This window comes from Bacillus rossius, chromosome 3, assembly GCF_032445375.1.
Source record: "Bacillus rossius redtenbacheri isolate Brsri chromosome 3, Brsri_v3, whole genome shotgun sequence".
Classification (NCBI taxonomy): Eukaryota; Metazoa; Arthropoda; class Insecta; order Phasmatodea; family Bacillidae; genus Bacillus; species Bacillus rossius.
In genome coordinates, this window is record NC_086332.1 from 28,037,845 (window position 1) to 28,063,753 (window position 25,909).

Consider the following 25,909-nt stretch of genomic DNA (forward strand, 5'->3'; position numbering starts at 1 on the left):
TTTGTTATTACGATCTTTATTCCAAGAAAACTTTACTACATCACATTATCTTTACAAAAATATAGCTCATTTTTCTTCCATGATTGTAAATCATACAAAAAACAATAATAATAGTTTTGCACAGTTTATTACTATAACCCTCATGCCATCTGGACATTTTGTCTTTGGGATAAAAATAAAACAAAAAAATAAGTTTGCTTAAAAAATGATCCCCTAGCATTTTAAAAGTAATTAAATATACACTAATACAGCAAACTTCTGATTAAGAATGAATTATGTATTTAATTAATCTTTTCTTATTATTAAATAAAAAAAAAAAACAATATGCATTCTAACATTAATTACATATGAGCAGAAGTATTTTGGCATAATTTTCACTCCAGAATTGTGTGAGGCAATAGCATAAGCAAAAGTGGGCATGAAAGTGTTAATGTTGAATTCAAGTTTAATTCAAATTTATGACTAACTCAAACACAGGATGAAAATGAAACATGATGGCTATCAATGTAAGACCAAATGACAAGTGGACTGACAAAATCACTATTTCATCTCTACACACCAATGGAAGTAATAATTTTAAATGACAAAAATTTATTTTGCCATTGTCACTTGTTTGAGGAGCAAGATTTTTTTTTTTTTTTTTTTTAAATAATTCACAAATAAGGTACATGTACAAACATGATTTTTGTTAGGAAAAAATTAATATTAACTTTGATGTTTTATATTATTTAGACTTTAGACCACAATTAAATTGTCTGGCCATTAGGCAGTCACATTGTGAAAAACACCTTATAATCTGGAACTTGATGCAATATTTAAAGGTTTAAAATTTTAGACTCTGTACTTCATTAAGTAAGCTCTCAATATCTCTGACCTTAATGCTTTCAACTTCATGGTAACACAACTTTATAATAATAAAAATGTCTCATGATAAAACATAGATGTACAACAAATAAAACAAAAGTTACAGTGTTTTCTCACATAATTGTCGCACATTTTATTTTAAAATCAAGTTTGAAAAGTAGGGGTGAGACGATTATGCAGAACATTTTTTTTTTGTTAGGTAAAGTTATTCATAAAAAAAAAAGGTCCATGGAAAGTACGTTAAAAAAAAAGGTGGAGTATACAAGAGCGCGCCAAACATTTATATTAATAATTCATTAAACAAAAACCTTTCTTCAACTTTAAATAGAAAAACCAAACTGTAACGCAAATGCAGGCCACTTGAATCTGCGACGTGAACTAACGTGTAACTATTGCCGTAATACACACTTACCACGAAAGAGTACGGGCCATCAAATGTAGTTAACTTTGCACTGGACAGAGAGCGCGCGTTGCATGCAATCGGCGAGATATCTATATTCGACTACGTGCGCGTGCTCTATACGGGAAGCAACATAACAAACATGAATGATGCCAACTAGCGCTGGCTACATGTTCATAAACGGTACACCACGGCAATGCAGATGATCAGATAAAGGAAATAACGTTTAAAAATGTCTTTAAAAGAAAAGACAACTTTGTATTTCTGTTAATTAAATAAGTAAGTGGTAATGTCTGAATAAATATTAGATTTCTACTTTAAAATACCATATTGTTTTATACGGAAAAGATATCTACACCGGTATACCGCGGCGACACAGACGATCAGATAAAGATAATAACGTTTAAAAAGTCTTTAAAAGAAAATCTACACGTCAGACAACTTTGTATTTCCGTTAGTTAAATAAGTAAGTGGTAATATCAGAATAAATATTAGATTTCTACTTTAAAATACATCGTTTTATACGGAAAAGATACATACACAAAGCGCTCGGCATCTAATAGCGGGACCAAAACCATCCTTCAACGTTTAAGCGAGAAGTTTTTTTATCCCAATTTTGACGGCCAAAAATATAGGTGCGACGATTATGCGATAAAAGAGGGTAATCTCTCACCTGTTAAAACATTTTAGTTACCATCACAGAAACGAAACGTGCACAAGCACAAACTCTGTAATTGAAAAATTAGTGTACGTTTTTGTGGAATCTGATGAAATAGATTGGACGGCCAGCAAAGTTGTGTGGACACTGCTGCCTGCCTGCCATCCTGCTCTCTCCCAAGATAGTGGCTAACTGAAAATGACACATCAAATTGCATACATACAAGGGGAGGGCACGATTTGGGGAAATTCACTTCAGGATGAAACTCTGTACTAGAAGCATAGCATACCTTAAAATAATAAAAGTGCACTGGCCAGTTAAATCCTAGAGTTTTTCTAATAATTTATTTTTTTATTAATCTAGTTTTAAAATGTAAATTATTTTATTCTATTTTTAAAAAATTCTACTTATTAGATATTACTTCATATTTAAATTACAGTAATAATGCAATCTTACAGATATAAATAAATAATAATAATTATAAATAATACTTATAATAAATTTTATTGTTGTTTTACAAACGAGAACTTGTATAATAATTATCATACAAACATTGGAAACAAATGTCCTTTTAAATAGAAACCACAGAAACTAATACAAATATGACTGCTCAGGTCAGATCATAATTTTTATTTTTAACTATTATTATACCCATTATTTTATACTTTTAAGATAGAAATATTACTGTAATTGAAATATCCATTAATATGAACTAAATAATAATTATTCCTGACAACTAAAATAAAATAATTTATACTTAAATAATATTTGTGAACAGTAGATTTACTAAAATAGTTTTTTTGAATTTAAATAAAAAAATATTCTGTCCGTGAAATTGAAACCTGAGCATCTCGGCAGCAAACAAGTATGTTACCACCAAGGCTACTGCACCGTTGGTCTCAGTGACAATTCATTGGTATATAAACAGTGCCTAAATCTTTGAAGGTTTTTTCTTGGAAATAGCTGGTCAGTGCACTTTATTATTTTAGGAGGTGAACACCCAAAATGTATAATACTACTAACACACCGAGTCTCATCTTAAAGCGAATTTCCCAAGTTGTGCCCTCACCTTGTAAGCACGCTTTACAATATGGGTGTTAAGTTAGATTTACAATTTAATGCTGCAAAGCATTCACACCTTTCCCCGATTTTTTTTTTTTGCAGTTTCTCTAGAAAAATATTTTATTGGGTTATGGAACCACACAACTTCTTCACACTTATATAAAAAAACCACAAGATCAAGTTTTGAAATTTGACTTAGAACTATCTTAAAAAAAAAAAAAAGTGCTTTAATTTAATAGGCAGTTAAAATGTTTATGTAAAATGTTGCCAACTATGAATATTCAAACAGATGAAACCTAGGTGCTTTAAATATGAAATGGTAACATAATAAGTTGTGAAATGCAGGTATGCTACATACTTAACTTTTGCAAACAAACTCTTCCGCAATTAGTATGAGACATTGAGTGTCCATCGCAGTAGATTGTACTGTTACAATTTATTTAAAAGTTTGGTAAAACCCAATACACGAATTCTCTAACTATGGAAATATATAAATAAAAATATTTACAGTATCTATCTGGAACTGTCTGGTTCTCATCAAACGTCTATTATGTATAGGTTTATTGACAAAAATTGCTTGACCTACAGTGAAACAGGAGTTTCTACTTTATTTATAGTGCTCAAAGAAAATGTAAGTCACAAACAATTCTATGAATTTATGGTTATGTAAATAATATGCAACTAGCTACTCTTCACCATTTACTGTCAACTTGACTGGAGGCTTAGCAGGCACAGTGTTTATGCTAAATTACTTGAAGTTACGAGCACAGGAATGGCATTTCCTGATGAGGCATAGCAAGATGTTCCTATGCACCTTTTCCTTGAGAGCAAATGGCAGCTTCTGGTTAGCACCTTCCTTACACGCTTCCTCCACTATCTTACTATTGCCAGTCCACCCCAGCATGAGAGGAAACAGTTATGCTCTCTAAAAGTATTAACTGTCTAGCATTCAAGGGCCTGCCAATCTGGGCTGAAATGTGGTGTGCAGAGATTCAGTAAAACAAAAGCATGATTTAAAAACTGCTCAATATACCAGAGCTATGTCTGTAAACAAAAAGCATTTAATAATACGCACTGAGTGTGGATGAGTATAGTTATTTTTCTGGATTTTGTTTTTAAACTGTATGTTTATGAGTGAAAATAGCTGACACAAATTTTTTTCAGAATAAAGTTTTAGGGATGAAACACCCAGCACAGATTCTTTAAAGCATCAAGGGACTTGCGTTACATCTATCGTCATTTATGAGCCATATAATGTTATGGTTACCGCTCAAATCTGATTGTTGCCCTTCGCAAGACGAGAAGACTGCGTGTCAGTTCACAACCTTGCACTTAGAGGTGATACCGCGCTACAAGAATCAGCGAGCGTCACACTTATCATCCCGCCCCACTGACAAAAATACATTCCTGACTAGGCAGGCCCCTTAAACTCTCCCCTCTGGATGACTTAAGATTACATTCAGCACAAAGATGGACAAAAATCATGGGACAGCAGGATTAAGACGAGAGATGAGAGGGTATTTGAATTAGACAAAGTTCAATGTTGTTGCTGAAATAAAGATTTTTTTAAAGAAAAATATACCTGGGACTGACTGATACATCAGCAAACAATGGTTACTTTCTTTGTAATATGGAAAAGATTAAACAACTGCAAAGATGGTAACCCTGTAAAGGATGGCATTAAGTAATAATTATTTAATCTAATCTTTTTTTTTTTTAAATATTGGCTGTATCTGTGTGTTTAATGACAAAATTTGAAGTATGGAAAACTACTGAGATTCACCACCCAATATCCTTCAAATAAAATGTCATAATCTCAATGTATTCCCTACTTTACATTTTTGTACAGCACCTTTGAGAAGCATTAATAATGGGTTTCACTGTAAATCCTAGTTGAAAAAACATTTAAAATTAAAAATACATAATAAAAAGAAAAACTACTTCTTCAACATACATCCCTATACAGTAACAAAGTATGTATTCCAATGTTTTCAAAGTCAACAGTAAAACATGCTCTACAGTACTTCATCCTTTAAAACTAACAGAACTATCCACTGTCAATAATAAAAAAATCACAGAATCACATATTGCACATATGCTGGTTTGCACTCAAACTGAATATAATTATAGCACCTGAACATATATTCTGCAAGCTCTATGATCTGCGATTGCTGATCATTACTGTTCATGACCCTCATGCCAACACAAAATTTATGTCCACCTTTGCTACTTCCTAATGAAGATTACTTATGTATATTTGAATTTTCCCATTTTCTCTAGCATTCAGAAAATACATTTTACAAAAGCCAAGACAGTATCTGTTATAGTCCGGTCTTCTATAGCACACAAAAGAAAACATAATTACCTGTGAAAAGTGTATTTCACGGCCTTTGTTTGGAGACATGGTGGTACTACGAGCATCCACAGAGGAAATAAACTGGGGGCTGCTGTATAGCCCAAATACAAAGAATCCACATAGATTAACATAAACCTCTGACAAACGTAAGCAGGCCTCAACACAATTTTTCAACAGACTTTTGCTGACGCATCTCTAATATCTGAAGTGCTGAAATGCGAAGCCAATCTAATAACACGTGTATCGCTGATATTTGTCACACACATACATGGTTATTCCCACAGAACCACAACAACACATCCAGTTAGTTCACAAAGTTCCAAATGCACGCGCACACACCCTGACTATGTACAGATAGGAAGCGCCAGAGCGAGGAGATTCACGGGGTGTACGGCGGGGGAGGCATGCTCTCGAGGGGGGTGTCGAGCAGCTGCGGCCCGCTCACGACGAAGGACTCGATCCCATCCCAGTCGTCCACGAGACGCCTCCGAGGGACCTCGTCCACAGGGCCGTGTTGTTGGAAGAGATTGCAAGCCGTCGCGATCACTGCGACAACTCCTGCAAGGATGCATCGTGGATGTTACCAGGGCAGGTATAAACCTACCCAACTATTCAAAATTTTGTAGTTTTACAATGATCATAACGCGAGCCATGAGTTCTAATAAAATATACTGTGTTTAATTATGTGTTATTGCTGTCAATTAGAAGTCAATCATACAAAAAAGGCAGTCATGTGGACTGTCTACAGAAGTGAAAACCTAAAACTTTGTTTTTAAATGTTTAATATGACATAATTTCTACGTCAAACGTAAGAAAATGATTTTGGTATTATATCACTAACATGTCGGTGACGCGGACCCATAATTTTTGTCCCTACCAAAAATCGCTCAATGCTGCTAAAGATGTTTTCACTTCAAAAAAATTCTGCATCACATGTCATTCATTAAGCTAATTAAACATCTAGCCACAGCCTTGCCTGTTCCAATCCAAAAAATATGACAAGCAACTTCTTATCTGTATATGTACCTATGAACATGCACTTTCAAGGACAAAACCTTTATTTTCTTTCTCAATACACATCAAGTTAAATATATCATCAGCTAAAGCTGAGGTCAAAACCATTTATGTTGTTATATTCTAGACTGGCCCGGCAAGGCAAACCAGAAGTGTAACAAAATTCCAGATTCACTTGAAAATTTTGATAATGTTATTTTAATAACGTAGAAGATTATTTTGCAGGTTAGTCATTTCACCAAAATTTCGGATGAATTATTAAATGGAGCAGTTTTCCTCTAAAATGTTAAAATAAAACAGTCTTTTGTTTCATTATTATTTGTCAAAACAAAACGCAGATCACAACTTACATATTTCCAGATGATTATCCCACACATCTTCACTGTAGCTCGTTGCTTGATTACATAGAAAAATTAAAGTCAATTAATTAAATTTTTAACTAAGGTACATTTTTCCGAGGAATTGACCCGGGGTGATGACCACGTTCATCCTGGGTCAATGCAGATGCCTGGGGTCAAATTTCTAGTATAAAACACCCAAAAGAATATTAAAAAAAAAAAAAGGTTAAACACTTTGCCTGGCTCCGACCAGCAGGCGCAAAATTATCCTGTCACACTTTCTTACCACATTATTGTGAGCTGCAGTTGATGCAACCGCACGCGTTGACAATCGAGCAACAACTAGTTGGAATACATAGCTGCCTTCCCTTACAAATAAAAAAATTAATAAAGCTCAGTGGGCCAACCGACCAATAAAAAAACTAAAAATATGCACTAAAATTTCTGAAAGTTTGGAACATCACATCACACCACAGTGTCCAGCAAACATTCTGGTCCATTACTGCACAGCCATGCGCCTACAAGACATGTTTATATTGTTTATCCAACAATACACTAACTTGAAGCGTGAAAGATAACTTCCTGGTACCGAAGTGTCATGCTCCTGTCTTTTTTCTCTCTGCTTATAGAATTTTTACAGCATAGTAATGTCAGAAGATCCTTTGAAAATGTGAAAAACCTAATTAATACATATATTAATTTTAACTGACCCCCCCCCCCCCCCCAAAAAAAAAAAAAAAAAATTAAAAAATTCAACTGTATCTAGAATCTAAACAAAATGAATAATTAATAACCTTAAATGAATATGAATAATAGATTAAACATGATTATTAAATAATTATGAAACCTTAAGAAAATACAAGCAACATAACACATGCTTATTTAAAGTATTATTAGCAGGGGGCACAGGAGTTATGCTATGTACTGGCCTAGAAATTCTTACTGTCTGCTATCGAATAATGCAGTTCACAAACTGATTGTTAAATTGTTATAGTACTAAGAGCACAATGTAGACTGTGTTACCTGCAGCAGTTATGGTGTAACACCCATACTCGTACGACACCTGGACCTCCATCTGGGGGTTCATGTTCTGAATCAGTATCTCCAACCGGTTCGAGATGTAGTAGCAGAGACCCACAATCATCACCACCCACACCACTGGGAAAAAAAGCATATTTAATATACAAGATGCATATTGGTAAAACTTACTGTATGTACGTGGACCACAGAGCATAATGTAAACGGCGTAAGAAACTACTAGCTACCTGTAAAAATGCTAGGTATAGAGTTGCGACGAATGATCTTGAATATCTTCTTGGTGGGTCCCACGATGTCGAGGAAGAAGCCAACCAGAGACGATATGATTGCCATGAAGCAGAGTAGAATCAGCATGCGCATAAGGTTAGCTATCTCTCTGGTGACACATGACTTACCTGTACATCACAAAAGAACAATTAAAATTTTAAAACGCTCTGCGTGAAGTAAAAAAAAAAATGTTATGTTTAAATATTCTGCATAAAAATATAACTGAAGCAAATATTTTTTTCTTCTGAAAATCAATCATTTTTGTTGAGAGCCATCTAAACACACAGGTTCTTAATCTTCTTCTAACCAGCACTTATCTTTGCTGAGTGCAGGCACAACATGTAACATGTACATTTTTTTATGCCAGTTTAACTTGACCACAGAAATAAAATTATTCATTCTGTTTGCAAAGCCAGGTGAGCTCAAACTTGGTATGATGTAAAAGCTCAGCATAAACATCAATACTGCTTTAGTGTATATATATTTGGGATCTTTGTGTTTGTATTTTTTAAATTACCTTTATGTAGCCTGCATAATTATAGTAAGCAGTATTGTTTAAGTAGTTGGGTGGGCACCCCTCAAAACTATTTCTGGCTATGTGCCTGTACTTTTAACTTACTCAGTTTTAACCCTGGGTACTGATTTTTTTCTAGTTCCCTATACCAGAGGTCGGCAGAGCCAAATATTAAGTAAACAGATTCTCTAATTTTTTAGAGAGTTGTAACATGTATTTTCTCTGTATTTACATGTAATTTTAAAACAAAAAAATGTACAAGATAAAATCAAAACATTTTATTCACAAATTCAAGATAAAGGCTATTAGAAAAAAAAGAAACAACACATAAATGTAAAAAAAAAATTTCGTAGTCATTATTAAAGCTTTACTGATAAAACAAGAAAACATAAATTATTTTAATAAACTATTAAAATAAAAAAACACCTGGGTGAGCGAGGTGGCGGAGTGATGTGATGGTTGAGGACATGCATTGTGATTGACCAGTTTGATTTTGTTTGGCAAATTTTTTTTGTACTATGGCAGCGCAGTGAGTTGTAGAGCCATAAAATCACATGAAAAGAACCACATGCTGTGGCTATGGTCTGCGACAGCTGCTCTACACTACTGCTTTGAATTTTCTGTGCCTCTACATTCCTGATGTTTGGTACGTTTAGGGTGTGTTATGTCTGCAAGTGCAGACATGACCACACGATAACTCTCCTATCACCACGATACACTTGCCCTTGACCTGTGAGGAACAGAGAATATGAGATATGGCATTCAATCAACATAAATAGTAACTGCATGATCAAAGAAAACATTAGAACAGTGGTTCTCATGAAGTCTGGGCTCATTTAAAATCCTACAATTAACTGTGGAAATATGTTATAGTAATCAAATGAAATATTACAGGAAAAAAAAAAAGTGATAAAAAATAAAATGGAATACGTAGCTTAAGTTTATTCATTACTGTGTTTATAGAAACATAGGCCTTATGTGTCCTAGTATTTCTTCACTGTTTGGGCATATATTCAAATGAAATGGTATATAACAGTGTAAATATGTTTATTATTAAATCTGGACACATATTTTTCTAGAATACCACAGGGTGCACCTGGAAATCTTCTAAAACATACTAGTGTGCCCTGGTGCACTCTTTTGAGAACCACTGCATTGGACAGATAAGGCTCTTGCTTACAAGAATCACAGCATATGTTTCATGACAGTATCCATCCAGTATCATTACAACTAGATATGACATTTTTCAGTTTTTGTCACTGACAATCTGTTCATCTAGCTTAATTTGTAAATGTTAAGGTGCTTGGCACCGCCTCTTAATTCTGATTTATTACGTTCTTTCATTTTTGACAAATATCTACTTATAATATTATAATTAATTTTTGCAGTTGTCATTTTTGTTTAAACATCTAAATTATTGTACTATTTTTGCTGTGTTTTACTTTATTTAATTGGTTGCTAATGCCTATATTTGTTTGTTCACTCAATTTTGGAAATTCTTATTATTTTGTTGTATTTTATTAAGGCTAAGATCCTGAGTTTCTCTCGAGCGCGCAAAGAAAGAACACAACACACGTAGTTCCAAAATTCTCGATAGAGAGCAGTAGCTGTACGGATGAGCTATGGATTGGTGAGGGGGGTGGTGGTGGAGGAGTAGGAGGAAAGAACGCGCTTTTCTTAGAATTCCTTATCGCCCAGCGGGGTGTCATGTTCTTCAACGAGCTGAAAAGGGGGGTGGGGAAGCCAGCCAACTGCCTGCCTCGGAGAGAGGTAAGATTTCCGCTCGGTTTTCTCTGTCAATTCTCCCCAGACTTCTTCGACCGCTCGATCCTCAGCGCGTAAGAGGATAAATATTACTATTTGCAGTACATTTCAGTTCTAAACCCGTAAGTAACCGTATGCAACCCAGCAGAATTATAATAAATACTAATTTTGTGCATACATATGCAAACAAATATAAAGAACACTTCACTTATATGATAAACATATTGTACATTTTACCGCGGCGAGTTGGTGGCAAAACTGTTAGATTTGGTCTCTTCTGCAAATTACGCAAGATCAAGTTTTTAGTTATTTATTATAACATATTCAACTAGTTTGACATGCTTATACTAAATAGGCTAATCCTTGAGATGACACAAGAACTCTCGAACACAGCTGACCACTACAATCAGTGAGGTTGGCCAGTAATGCAGTTTTCCTTCCCGTAAAAAAATGTCTTGTTATATACCTACTGTATGAAAAAGGGTTTGCGCTTTTACAGGTTTTCTTGCTTCACACATTTTGCCACAGATATATGATTGAACATCTAATTACGTGACTTTCTGTTGTAAAGTGGTATTTTTTGATATATGATTAAAATTTATAGTTTTCTGTACAACGATATAAATATGACCTTTTTATACAATCAATTTATATTTGTAGGTGAATACATGTCCACAAAATATTGCAGCTTATTGCACTAATTTTAGTTGTTTGAATGTATTATGCATGTCAGTATGTATAGAAGAGGATAGAGCTGAAGCATTTTTTGGTTTGCTTTTAGCCGACCTGCAGCTTGTGGCTTTCGATGACCCCTTAATTTTTATTTATCATGTATGTTGTTTGAAATCTATGTCATTAGTTGCTCAATGACCCTGGCATTCGTCATAATTTTTTCTTTTAAAATACGTAATTAAAATTTACAAAATATGGTCTTGTGTAGTAAATATTGGCTGTCGCGTCTGACGAAATGGAGAGCGCCTTCATGCTATCCCTACGGGTGACGTCAACCATCACCGGTAGTTCTCCTTGTAGGTATTTATGTACTGCAGGTCGGACAGGCATGAAATAACATATGTTGTAATTAATAGTAATTTTTCTATAATTAAAATTTAACTCTGAAAGGACCACTGACCTTTACCACAAACCGCCTTCGCTACCCAGTCAGAAGTGTCTGAATGAACATATGGAGTAGGCTAATCGTCATAGGTAACAAAATAATATTTCAGAGGTGGCTAGATAAAGTGATACGCGAAGAGTAGTAATTCCCCCCTTCCCAAACCGCTAAAAAAAAAACAATCGACACGTTAACACATGCAAAACACTGCTTCAGATCTAGGAAAAAGGTGTGCATAAATTGCGACCACTGATGTAATACACGAAAATCAACCAGAGTCTAAGTGATTTGGAGCGAGGAATTCTAGTACAATAAATATAAGTAATGGACGTAGTTTTATAGTAACTTATACTCACGTTTTAGACATTGTAATTGCTGCATGCCAAATTTACATTTTAAAATTGCATAATAAAGAAAAATTGAGAAACAGTAAAAATCAGTAAGCTTAGTATATAATTAAATGTATTTGGACAAATGAAAATAAAACAATTGGAGGACAAATTATTTATTAAATAGCAATGTATTAGACAAATTTTGTAGAAAAATAATTACACATTCAGTGCAAATTAATGAGAAATATTGTAATTTTTCTTAGATATACAAGTATTATTACATGACATTTTCGGCAACTGGTACACATAATTATGCGGCTCTGTAAATTATACATTCTCACTTTTTAATCAAGAATAAATACGAGCATAAACGTATGAGACCGATTGCTTTGACGTCACGGTGGCCATTTTTAGTGTCAAAATTCCTCAAAAATGACTCAAAATTCCTGTTAAAAAAAAAAAAAATCCTAATTCGAGGGGAAAATTCCCGTTTGAGGGAAAAATTTCCCGTTTTAGTCCTCAAAAATGTCAACGGCTTGTAAATGCCTAAAAGCGGCTTAAATTAATCAGCGTCAAGCCGCTCTAACCCCGCCGAGGTCTTTACCTTGAAAATTAGGATTACATCACCGCCATTGTGAATTATGTCGTAAATGTTGCAATTATCACTACGCCTACCATTTTGAAAGTACGTAATTTTTATGCTAGAAAATCGCGAAAAACTTAAAAATTTATAAAATAATTTAATTAGCAAACTTTAAATAAAAAATATTTTAACACACCGTTGCAAATATCGTTACGGCCACCATATTGGATTCTAGAAATGTTGAATGTTTAGTTATGCCCGCCATATTCGATGTGTATAACGCCATTGTTGCACTTTTCGTTACGCCCGCCATCTTGAATAATAGATCTTTGCGACTTTTGTTACGACCGCCAATTGAAAAACCGTAATTATTGTCCTAAAAATTCATTGTTTTTAAAATTTATAAAAAATAAAAATTTAAATAATATCACTTAGCCATCTTGGATTATGAGATCACTACCATCATCTTGAAAATCCGTATTTATTTTCAGATTTTAATAAGAAAAGATCTAAAATTTATAAAAAAATTAATCAAAATTTAATAAAGTATTATTTAAAAACGCACTTACAAAATGAAGCTTGGAGTCCTCGGTTCGAACCCGGTGAGTGCAAAATATAAAAAAAAAATGGCGACTGATCCTTCCTCCATGTAAGCCGCCGTCGAATGACTTCCCACCACTGATGCTAAGGTGTGTGTGTGTGTGTGTGTGTGTGTGTGTGTGTGTATGTATATATATATACACACACACACACACATATCGCCAGCTAGTATGACGTCACGCCCACCATCTTGGATTATGACATCACATTCGTCATCTTGTTTACGTTTGCTAGAGTGCGCTACCGCAATTTAGTTTAATTTTTATACACACGATAATTGCAACAGTTACGAGAAAATTCAAAATTGCGGTGATCTCATCCTAATTGTCAAGGTCATGACCTCGACGGCTTAGAACGGCTTGACGCCAAGAAATTTAAGCCGCTTTTAGGAATTTTAAAGCCGTTGACAGTTTTGATAACTAAAAAGAGACATTTTCCCACAAAACGGGAATTTTTCCCTCGAAATATGAATTTTTTTTAGGAATTTTGACACCAAATATTGCCGCCGTAACGCCAGAACAATAGGTCATTGACCCCATCCTCAATCCTCAGCCTGAAGCCTGGGCTCGGAGCAACCAATCTATAATACTACTACTAACATTAGGCCGATCCGAATTCAAGTATGTAGTTATGAGCTTGCAACCTTACGTACTTCACTTGACCTTCACGAATCTGGACAGGTTCAATGTTTGGCCTCTTCACACGGTACTATCTAGCCAAAAGGGATGTTTACATTTTATTTTTGCGCACAATTTTTATTGAGAAAAAATATTTTAGCCGAAAATAGTCATTCATAACACTTAATTGCTGTCCCGCGAATTTACGGCAGTTAAATTTATTATTTTACCTACGTTTTGTAGTTACCAACGGTAGGCTGTGTGTTTGTGCATGTATTTGTTTAAACTTCTTTGTAAGAGTGTATAAATAATGTTTTAATTAAATTTATAATAAAAATTGTTTATGTTTTTAAGAGTTCTTAAATTTTTTAAATCAAATATAACCTACAAATTTTTTTTCAAAATGGTGACGTGTTTTCAACTGGAAGTAGGCCTACTACGTGAGAAGTACACAGATTTGTTTACTTGCGTACTTGAATATACTTCATTTCCAGTTATGCAGCCCTTGTGATGTAACTTCCAGGGACAAGTTCATATAGTATTATATACTTCAGGCGAATACGGACACGGCCTTACAATCTTCAATTTATCTAGAAGAATTAATTAAAATTTAATAGAGTTTAAAATTGATTTTATGAAACACGAAAGGCTATTATAAGTTTAAAACCACTGCAGAAACACTTGCTAAGGCAGTATTTGTTTTGCGGTTCTCTGCATGTGTATTTTTTAGTTGTTTCTGGATCGATAATGAAGTATTTTTTTCATGTTGTTTTGATATATAAAATGGATACAAAGATAAAAATACAAGGAACAGGATGAATCTTAACTACTCTTCGGTAGTGACTGAGGTGGTTTATTCATTTAAATACTTACTGTTAATTTTTTTTATTTGAATTTGTTTATAACTCTAAAAATTAATGCCGCAATTAATAGAGTGATTATAAAAATGCTGTTCGTATGCAATAAATTGTATTGGCATGAATTTGCTAGCCTTTAAATCATTGACATAAAAGTAATATTTTTTTATAGTTAGGTAGATTTCGGAGAAAGACTTCCTATTGTAGCAGTTACCACTGTGTGACTTCCGGAAAAATTCTACAAAGTTTTCCGTTACATAGTTCAGTGTCCCCAAAATCATCATCTCAAAACATTTATATATATATAACATAAATTTTTATGAATACGATAACTACGCAATTTTGCACAAAGCATTTCCAAATTAATACAAAAAAAAAAAAAGAGAGAGAAATCTTGGTCGAGTTTGTTAATGGCAAATATCTGACCAATGGGGCAGAAATGGGGAATTTGTTTTTTAAATAGGTCAATTGCTATAACCCCCGCATCCGTATGATGAGTTATTATATATCTCTATAAATTTATACCAAAAACCTTTTGTCAAAATAACTGCAAGGTTAAATAAAAATGGCCTAGAGGACAAAAAAAATTCTTAACTTCCTTAGCAGGCACGCCATCAAATCAGTTCAATTTGTTTGTAAACTTTAGATGTGTTCTAAAAAAGGTTTATAAAGCGATTTTTGATAAGTCTAAACATTGTTGCAGGGAGTTCAAACGATTAGAATTGAAATACAAACAAAAATTATAACATTCTTGCCACATAAAATATAAAATACATTCTTATTTTCTGCAAACTTAATAAATAGTATCTACAACTTTCGTCTGAAATAATAATTTATACAACCAAACAATACTGTAAGGGATTGTACAAAAAACAGTGGCTAAAGAATAGAACATTTCTTAACTACCTTACTAAATTCACTACCAAATATGATACAATTGATCGAAAATCTAAATAGTAAGTATCTAAAACAAACTTTCGTACATTTGAGAATATATATACATATATTTTTTTAAGGAATTATGTTGGCGTCATCCGCAAAGCTAATGAGGTACACATTTTTACTGATTCTTCCGCAATATTCACGTACCCTATTCAATAATAGGACAGGACAATGCTTCCTTGGGCAACCCCGATATTTGCTGTTTGGATATCAGAATTGACAATGTGGACCTACATCATTCAGGCTGAGCAGAATGGGTACTATATGCTTCATGTCATTAAGATAAAACTGAAATAATTGGTGTGTTTTTAAACTATTCCCAGTTAAAATAATGTTTTTATTCAACATTATATTTTGATTAATCGTGTCAAATCGTGTTAGATGCTTTACAAAAAATTCCTATTGATTCATCATCAATTGCCTTGTATCCAGGGGCGCAACAACTAAATTTCCAAAGGGGGGGCAATATACCTTTTTATAAAGAATCATCGATCCCCCTATTGAAGCGGGTGGTCCGGGGGTCCTCCCCCGGGAAAATTTGTATTTCAAGGTGGAAAATGGTGCTATTTAAGCAGTTTTATTATCTAAAAATTGATTACACAGCACTTTCTTTGCCCCCGTTTGCCCCCACTTCAAGGTTTCAGAGGGGGGGGGGGGGAATACCCTTGCCCCCCCCTGTTGTTGCGCCCCTGCTTGTATCGGTATCTTATATAAAAAAATCAGCAAAATCTGTTTCAGTGCTTCTGGCTGTTATAAATTTGATAGTATTTTATCATTTTCATACATATAATTTTAACACATTGTTCAAATATTATTGCGAAACTGGACGTAACTGCTATCAGACGATAATTTTATATATTTGATTCATTACCTTTCTTATGCAGAGTAAAAGTTATTGCGATGTGAAGATATTATGGAAAGATTCCAGTAGTAAAAGATGAGTTTATTATAGGAAATAAAGGAAGGTATATACCATTAGAAAACCAACCAACTATAAAAAAAATAAATTATAAAAATTAAAAAATACTTTACTACATAAAAATCACAAATTTTAAATTGGCAAAATTACAATAACATTCAAAATATTGCGTGACTTGATACAGAGCGGACCATGGGGCGAAAGAGGACGCGGGTTGCAGTCAAAAGTAAAATAAAGAAAAGACATTTATGCGGTTTTGAAACCAAATAATTAAAATGAGTTAGCAAACACTGCACGCTTGTAAGCGCACAACTGCTACGTTGGTATGACACAGTTTTGCTAGTACTTCTTTCAGAAAAGATACCTAGTTTTATTATGTATAATATATTTTGAATGTATATTATATAATAGGTCACGTTTGATTCACGCAATATGACTATTATTATAAAAACAAATTTTGCCATGATAGATAATAAATTGTTTACAAGTTCTACAGAGTATCGTTAAATCACATCTGTGAAATATTAGGAAATAAATGTTTCATTGCTCAATATAGTTCGAAGTAAATGGAAGAGTTTTCGTCAATTGGCTTCTTTCTATCTTCAAAATACAATGACTTACTGTCACCGAAACCAGTTTTGAAGTCGAACGTTTAAAATAAATTTTATTTCCGCCACAACTCCTCTGCGATAGTTGGGACATCTAGCGGGCAAACTCTAAACTCATCGTGCCTGACATCTAGCGGCGTAATGCTGAACTAACACATCATTCGTCCATTTCAAGAGCTACACGCGTCCGTTAAATAACAAGTTTTAAACTAAAATTATTTAAATTCTGTACGTAATGTTTCAGTTCTGGCCTACAGGAATTGTAAAGGATACTCAATTTGATTTGTATGTAAAATAAAGACCGTGTACAGTTCTTATAAATATGAAATACTTAGTTTTAAAAATTTCTTAATTAAAATTTAGTAACAAATAAATTTTTGATAAAATATTTTCTACCACAGTTGCAAAAATCAAAGCTTGATTTTATAATGCTGTAATTGACATTTTTTTTTATCGACAATACTATGCATGGGATAAATAATTTCCCTCGTGCCTGCAAAACTATGGATCTTGGCCTTAATAGAATAGTTTTCACAAGAGTCACCTTTATTTTGGCATCATTGCTTATAATGTTTGTCAGTGAGGCTTATGATACTGTTCCACAGAGAGCTTGATTTATGTTTCAAGGGAGTGCTCCGAATCTGCGGTGCATCAAGGAAGGTTGAAGCTCACCACTCTGTCAGCTGTGAGCGTCATGGACGTCAGGAGACACCGTTGTGAATCTATATGCTATCACTCCAGTTTTCAAACTTTTGCCCCGTCCTGCTGCTGCAAGATGCAGCCCGTCTTTTTAATGTTGGAACTGACATTGCTGCAAAAGTAGCTAGGGCAGGCAGCAACTAACTTTACTTTTCTACAGTCTGTTGCAGAAGTTACTATTAACTGTTAATTAACAAATTTTGAACGTTTTAACATCAGTGGTAGTTGCACCCTATTTTACTGATTGTGATTATGTTGTGCATACGTCATAAGACTACTGTCTTGTTCACTGGACAAACATCCCTCTTTCCTGAAATAAACTTTAGTACATAATTTACTGATATTATCTATAAGCCGTTTGGAGGTTTTGCATGTGTATGCAAAATGGCGTATAACAATTATGTTTATATTGGCCTTTAAAGCTACCTTGTGAACAGAATTGGTTTGTCAAAAAACTTTTGAACTGGCAGGTCATGTACTTAAATTTCTGCCTCTTGTAAGTTGCAAGACGTTTGTGACAATATAATGTGCAATAAAAATTAATCCAAGTTCACTATTCAATCTTCTGTGACCTGGCATTGGTAAAGATGCAATCAAAGTATAATTTAAGTTTATATATATATATATATAATCACATGATAAGAACAATAAATATATTGTAACATAACTACTTATGTAAATAGTAAGTTGTTTTTTGGCAGATTACATTATGAAGTATTTTTTCACTTGAAATATGAATAAAATTTGGCCAATTAATACAGTTGAATACAAAAATTTCTTGTAGCTTAAGCACACAAATTTCAAAGCTACAATTTTATGAAATGAATAGTTCTTGGCACAATAATAATTAAACAATGATGCTCACATGTCTTAAGTAAAATGATACCACATGTTATTTCCCAATACGTAGCAATGGCCACACAAGATGTTCTAGGTGGGCCTAGAAACCTAAGGCCCCAAAGTTACCAGTCAGGAACACTAATCGCTAGGCCATCATGGATGATTCTTATAGTGTCTATCAAGCTTAGTTTGCAGTACAGAATAAATAACACCTACTGTTGCCAGATAGATATTGTTACGAACTAGAGCAAGGCCGGGACACGTGCAGGTGCAGAGCTGGCTGGCAACTGCCGCAATATGATATGTGCCGCGCGCGCCTGGAAGATAACAAGGATTGTCGCTTTCACCCATCCTTCCCACCACTCCCCGTACGGCGTCCTGCCTTTGACACGTAACTGAAACCGGACAGCTGGGAGTTACGCGAGCCGCCGACATGTGTTTCGAGAGATTTCTACCGTCGTGTCGGCGCGGAATTACATGACGGGCCCCGGCCGTTTTCGTGAGTTCTTGAATTTTGCCGGTGCCTATGTATATGCCCGAGGACGTCAGGGCAAGAGTCAGTGGAGTTCAGAGAGTTCAGGTGGAAGCCTTCCCGCGGCGTAGCTTCCAGGGCGATAGTGCCACGGGTGCGGCAGAGTGGCGAAGTCCTTGGACGAAGGTTCCAGGGCAGGGAGTGAGTGAGTTCAGTGGAGTCTGGAGTTTTCCCGCGGCGGAGTTTCCGGGCGATAGAGTCGCGGGCATGGCGGAGTCCTGAGCGAAGTTGCGAGCGAGGAGTCGAGCGGATCCTCGGCGAAGAGGAAGTGCGTCGGCTGTGGCGGAGTGTGGCGACGGAGTCCCGCGGTGGAGACCCACGAGGGGTGCTGCGGCGAGAGTTGCGCCAGAGGTGTGGCCCAGCGAGGTGTGTGGAACGAGTACTATAGAATAGACCTTTCTTTACGTGTAATTAATTATTTGCCATTTTAGAAGAATTTTGTAAGTGACATAAGTAGTGGCAATAAATAAAACTGTGTAGTGTAATAAAAATTTTAATTGGGCTATCCTTTACGAACCCGCGGTAAATCGTAACAATACTATCCGGCTTGGAAACAATATTATTTTGAATTCTATTTCAATTAAGTTTTATATTTTAATTTTTATTATTTGTTGAATTTACATAGACCATAAAATAGTGTCTATTGACAGTATTATTACAGTTATCGAAAATGGCGGAGACTAAGATGGTGTGTTTCACTTACATCTCCTTAGAAATAAAAAGCGAATTTTATCTTATGATGCTCTTGATGAAATACAAGAAAATTTATTTCCAAAATTCTCATTCCCAATTTTCCTTTAAAAAAAATACAATTTTTATATAAATTAAAATCTCATTTTATTACATTATAAAGGTGTGTCTAAAACTGTTGTGCTGTATGGCATATATCTGGCAACAAGGACAGCGTTAATGGCAGAGATAATGCATTGGAAAGAGAGAGTAAAATGTCCATTACAATGCATACTGCAAACTAAGGGTGAAACATGCTATAGCTAGAGACAGGAAAAATTTGCGAATTCATTTCGCGAAAGGCTAAAATACAAATTGTTATACCTCAGTGCTGCATCTACTATTGGCTCACAACTCACCTGGATGACTCTGGGCCAATGGGAAACACCCGACCAAAGCTTTATCGAATCACAGGCTGCTATGTTGGAACGCCTTACAAGACAGCAGCCAATGAGTGGGTGGCATTTGACCGAGTGTAGGTAGAACTATGGAGTTCATCCTGGAGGTCATTGAACCCGCAAATTTTTCCTGTCCCTAGCTCTAGCACGCACCTGGATAAGCCGGAGAGTTGGTGCTAGCGGGACTCACCGCTGGACGGGAGGAACTGCACGCTGACCGGCGACGCGGCCACGTCGTTGCCCTCCACGTCGTCCGGCACGGGGTCGTCGTACAGGCGCAGGTCGAAGAACTGGTAGACCGCGAGGTGCGGGGAGCAGTGGGCCCCGCGCACATGGAACCACCCCAGCTGGGCCAGCGAGGTGCAGGTCAGAGCGATGGTCGCCATGTGGAAGAAAGCCGCCACAAAGTTCCTCTCGTGCTCCTTGGGCACGTGCCAACGCTGGCGGGGGAAGTAGCTCGCACTGTACATGACTGGGGCTCCTGCAACATGGTCGTTCCATTCAACCCCAGTAGCGAGTGGTACATTTATTTACACTTACTTTACATCTCAACAACACGACCATTAGAGAAATTAAGTCTGACAACACCAATCAGGAATAATAGGAAATACCTCAGACACTGCCTGTTGTAAGGAACCGTCCCAACTTTTGCTGGAGTGATTTCTGGAAACCATGACCGACAGAAATTGGGACGGTTGGACTGAAATTTGCATCCCGGTCCTCTGGATTGCCATTCCGGCTTCCAGCCACCGCGCCATCTCTCTCCATGCATGTTTCAGCACAATCACTAAATGTAGTGCGCAAGAACGAAAGATACATACTAATAAGGCACAATTAGGGTGGGAAACGGTCTTGGCCCTGGTCGTAACATACTGACAGTAAACATCCATGTCTTGAAGAAAACAGTTTAGATGATTGTATTCCGAAGGATCTCTGGAGAACTACTGGATAATGTTGCAGCTAGTATCAAGTAAACAGCAGATGCGTAAGAACATGATCAGGTATATCCTTGTGAACACAGTCTTGGCTACGCTATTAAAGCACAAAATAAATTAACGTCACTATAGAAAGCACAGGCAATCAGGCCAAATGCTCTTGGAAAACAGCCTCGGCTACGCTCATAACAAAAAAAGCACAACATGGCGATGGGTGCTTCATTGCACTGGCTACCAAATGTAACCTATAAATTGTAATTTCTCAGAAACCAAGTTGAGTTTTAAAATGCTCTTTTCAAGAAAAACAGAGGAACGACAGTAGTTTTAGCAAAAACAACAGTATAATTTTATTATTTTATCTACGGAAAAGCCACGACGTTACAAAATTATCAAAATTTAATGTAGCCAACCCAACCTAACCAACAATTCACATTTCACAGTATTTTTAAGGTAGCTAACCTAACCCAACTGCTCGTTGAATCTCTAAATTACTTTAGTAACACAACAAACTCCTACAGAATGATTAAAAATTGTTAGGAAATAAAAACAGTTGAATATTTTTGTTTATTTATTTTTTCAAAAACGTTGCTCCCATTCGGAACTACCAAAGTTTCTCTTCAAATCATACAAAAATTCTGAAAGTGTAATGTTTGGGTGTTGAAAGCAAATTTATTAATCATTAGTATATTATTTTTTTACGATAATCTCGAAACTAGGCAGTAGGTATCCAATATCATTTTGCTGAAAACTAATGGATGTAAGAATAACAGTCAAAATAAACACAAATTCACAAAATCAGGCAAAAAAATTCCACGAGAAAAATTGATTGGGAAAAATAAACACACCAAATTAATGTTAACTGCATTTATTCTCTTCTTACCTGTCATTTGTTGTGAATTCTGGAACACCACATTTGTCACACTATTTTATAACACTGGCTTTGAAATAATATATATCCTTTCTTCAGCGCTTGTTCACTATTCTTTATTCTATAATACACTTCTTATTTTCACAAACTTGCATAAATTTCGATCAACTTTTTAGCTTTAAGGTTTTTTACAACACCTTATTTTTTATTTACTTGTGAGACATGAATAAAATTTCCTACTCTAAAGCTGTGTACCAACATAAAAATATGTGTTGTTCGAATGAATAATGGTTTATCGTGGAAATAAAATAATTTGTGTCAACCCGTTATGTCAATCACACAAAAAACCAAGATGTCAACGAAGATAAACTTTGGCTAAAGCAATTCATAGAAATAAATCACAAGTTAATTTTAGCACATTGACTGCCATGGCAATTTTCGTAATATAATTACCTGGGGGCCTATTCTTGATTGTCGGAATAATCACAGAACATACAGGCTGAGAATAATTCCGCTAGCGGAATGACTTGATTCCGTCAGAGATTTGTTAAACCCTATTCTTGAACGCTCGCTAGCGGAATTGAGTATCGGAAAGATGTCACAAACTGTCGGAATTATTCGCCACCTTCTTTGGCAGTTCGACAAAAACATTAAAATAAACTTTTATTTTTGAAATTTGAGTTCATTCAAAGATAAAAACTTTCTGAAATTATACTTCTTTATGAAAAAAATGACGAGAGTGAAATTTCAAGATGCGCGCACATCACTGTAACTCAAAATTAACAGGTTGACCACGTTTTTTTTTTTTTTTTTTTTAATGGGGGACCCCCCCAGGGGTCCACCCCGCCAAAAAAAAAGTATCTTTATTTGAAAAAGAGTAGTACAAAAGGTTATTTCCATGAAAGAGAAAATTTGACACAATAATCAATAAAAAACAGATATTTACAATATGATATACACTGGGCCCCTCCCAACACAAGAGTCCTTGTGGGCTGGTGATTTATGAGCAGTGAAGTGTTTCTTTACATGTGTTGGTGAAGTTGATGATGGTGTGGTGGTGAGACCAGGCCCGTTTGGCTCGGGGCTGGCCTGTGCAGACGGCAACTGGGATGATGTTTCGGTGGGGTGGTCATGATAGAGGTGCTGGAGTACCGTGAATCATTGGTCCCGCAGCGCATTCTTGTAGAGTTGCTGGTCCCCTGGGTTAGCCGCCGGCCCCGCCCACTGGGATGTCGTCTTCTTCATCTTCAGAGTCCTCCGCTTCTAGGTGGTCGGTAGTGAAGAGGGGTCTTCTGGGGTGTGGTGAGTCAGGGGGGGGGGGATCGGCATTGAGTCTGATGAGGGGGTTGAGGCTGTATGAACATTTTTTGAGGAATTTCTTTGTTGATTTGATGATGATGTCATGGATGTGGGGGAGTCCGGTCTGCTGCAGGAGTTGTTGTCGTGAGGTGGAGCGGGGAAGTCCCAGGATGAGTCTGGTGCCGAGGAAATATGTTCTGGTGATGGGTCGGAGGTTGAAGAGAGATGAGTGAGTCCAGTTGGGGCAGGCGTACGTGAGGTGTGACATGACGTGTGTGCGGTAGACGGTGATCCTGTTTTGGAGGGAGGTGCCAGAGGTAGGCCGGAGGACTGGGGCGAGCTGTCCCATGACTGCCCTGGCTTTGGTGCGGATGTTGTCGAGGTGTGGTATGAAGGTGAAGGATGCATCCAGTGTGACTCCCAGGTATCTGATGGTGGGCGACCAAGGGATGGTGTGTTGGTTGATTCTGGGGGGGTGGTCCTTGTGTGGGTGATAACGGGAGAAGAGGATAGCCTGTGTTTTGGTGTGGTTCAGTCCGATGCCGTGCGCAAGGAATTGGGTGTTGAGGGAGGTGAGTCCTCGGCTGAGGCGATCCCTGAGCAGCCCCTCGGAGACGGAGGAGGCGATGAGGCAGGTGTCGTCAGCGTACTGAACGAGGTAGGTGCCGGGAGGGGGAGTGAGGTCGGAGATGTGTAGGATGAAGAGGATGGGACTCAGGATGGCAACCTGAGGGACGCCAGCCTGGATGGATCGGGAGTCTGAAAGGATGTTCTCTACTCTCACCTGGAAGGAGCGATCCTCCAGGAAGGAGCAGAGAAGGCGGATGAGGTGCGGGGGGATTGCTGTGGCAGAGACCACGTAACGACATTTTCACAGGAAGATGGCGGACCCATGTGTTTGAACATTAGGGGACATACCAAACGTATTGGTGTGCCAAATGAAACTTTATGATACTGAAATTACCATGGAATTTATTTTGGTAAACTGAAATAGTCATAGAAAAGAGTAAATTCCAAGGTAAAAAAAAACACACATAATTTTGTTATTAAGGTACACCAGGGAAACTGTAAATTCAGGGTAGGCCTAAGTGTAACCCACAGGAAATAAATTAACTTAATATGTTTACATTACAGCACTACCTAGCATTTTTTGTTTGTAACTATAAATATGTAATAGCTTAAAATAAATTGGAGCACTAGTATCGGTTGTAAAATGGCAATATGATTTTTATTGCTTATGTATTGTTTACACTTGTTTAGCGACCTACATTTATCTATGGATATAAATGGTAATAAGGGGAAGCCTACAACTCACATAGTTTCGGTTCTCTACCACATTCGTGCAACTTCAGATTTCTCTCAAAAATTGAAATAAAAAAAATCTAAGGGTTCGGTTATGTTAGGTCAGGTCAGTCACAACATGCTTGTTTTCATTGGAAACTTCTGATTTAGCGGCTGAAGTGGCGTTAATACCTAAACGCAAAACTTCGGAAATCCTCGGAAATTCTTGCAGGGAACCGAAACTACGTGAGTTGTAGGCTTCCCAATAACAAGCAGTAATGGATGTTGACACCAATATTTGAGGTATGTTAATCTAAAATAATAGTAGTATCTGTTGTTAAATTGTCGAAACAGTATTTTAATAATTTTAGTGGAAATGAGTGTAGTCACATTACATATCCTAATTTTTTTTCCCTTCTGGGGTAAGTGGAACCTACATTCTATTCTAAAGAGCAACTCAGAAGAGTAGTGAGCTTGGTAAGGAAAGGTGAATTGACTCTATATAGAGCTTCCAAACTATACCACATCCCCAAAGCAACTTTATATAAGCATGTAAAATGACAGAGAGGAATTAAAAGTAAATCGCTTGGTAGGCCAACATCACTTCCATTTGAAAAAGAGAAGGCGATAGCATATGGTTTAAAAACCAGGGGAAAATGGGGCTTTGGTCTCTCTAGGAAGGAAGTCTTGCAGACTATTGGACAATATGTCAAGGAATATAACATTTCAATGCCATTCAAAAATGTCATTCCTGGAGATGACTATTTTGCTAGGTTTAAGAAGACATTTAACTTGAGCATCAAAAAGCTACAAAGTGTTGAAGTGGATCGTAAGAGAAGCATAGACCCGTTTATAATTGCTGCTTATTTCCAGCTTTTGAGAGAAGTTACCGACAATGTTCCCCCTTGTTAAATATACGACCTTGACGAAACTAGTTTTTGCTTAGACCCGAGTAAAACAAAGGTTGTTGGGGAAAATGGATGTGTAGATCATAGAGCCACAAGTGGATCTGGCAGAGATAATATCTCTGTATTGTTAGGAGCAAACACTGTCGGGGAGAAATTGCCGCCACTTGTCGTGTTCAAAGGCAAATTGTTTGGGACTCTTGGATCCCAGAAAAAGATGAGTTTCCTAACATGACTTATGCTGCCTCAAAGAATGGGTGGATTATTTTACAAATAGTTTTCTCGGAAATGTTCCCCCAGCAAGGCCACTTGTTTTAATCTAAGATGGTCACAATTCACATGTTAGTGTCTCACTCGTAGAGAAAGCAAGAGAGGAGGGAATCATCATTTTGAAATTGCCATCACATACAACACATATTCTCCAGCCTATGGACCTCAGCGTTTTTAAATCGCTGAAAGTTGCATTGGCAAAAGTTTAAATGGCAAAGAAAAAAATACGGCTATAAATTACCAAAGTCAGATTTTTCGTCTACCCTATTTAAAATTTTGAAGAATTTGGATCCAACATTATTGCAA

The 25,909-nt window shown here is 36.2% G+C and overlaps 1 protein-coding gene across 1 annotated transcript; it reads right to left on the minus strand.

The window, feature by feature from the left end:
* Positions 1-22,327, minus strand: LOC134530436 (transmembrane protein 127-like). The gene is made up of 5 exons (XM_063365254.1): positions 21,861-22,327; positions 20,236-20,526; positions 7,958-8,125; positions 7,716-7,850; positions 1-5,898 (listed from the first exon to the last, which is right to left on the minus strand). The coding sequence occupies exons 1-5, from the start codon at positions 21,865-21,867 to the stop codon at positions 5,720-5,722; spliced, it is 780 nt and encodes a 259-aa protein (XP_063221324.1). The 5' UTR covers positions 21,868-22,327; the 3' UTR covers positions 1-5,719.
* Positions 22,328-25,909: the final 3,582 nt, after the last annotated feature.

Bases quoted from the DNA above. Each gene is read 5' to 3' on its own strand.
- LOC134530436 (XM_063365254.1), bottom strand. The intron at 8,126-20,235 runs GTGAGTCCCGCT...TGTGATGTACAG, and splicing joins GCAGTTCCTCCCGTCCAGCG to GTAAGTCATGTGTCACCAGA. The intron at 5,899-7,715 runs GTAACACAGTCT...GCATCCTTGCAG, and splicing joins TTACACCATAACTGCTGCAG to GAGTTGTCGCAGTGATCGCG.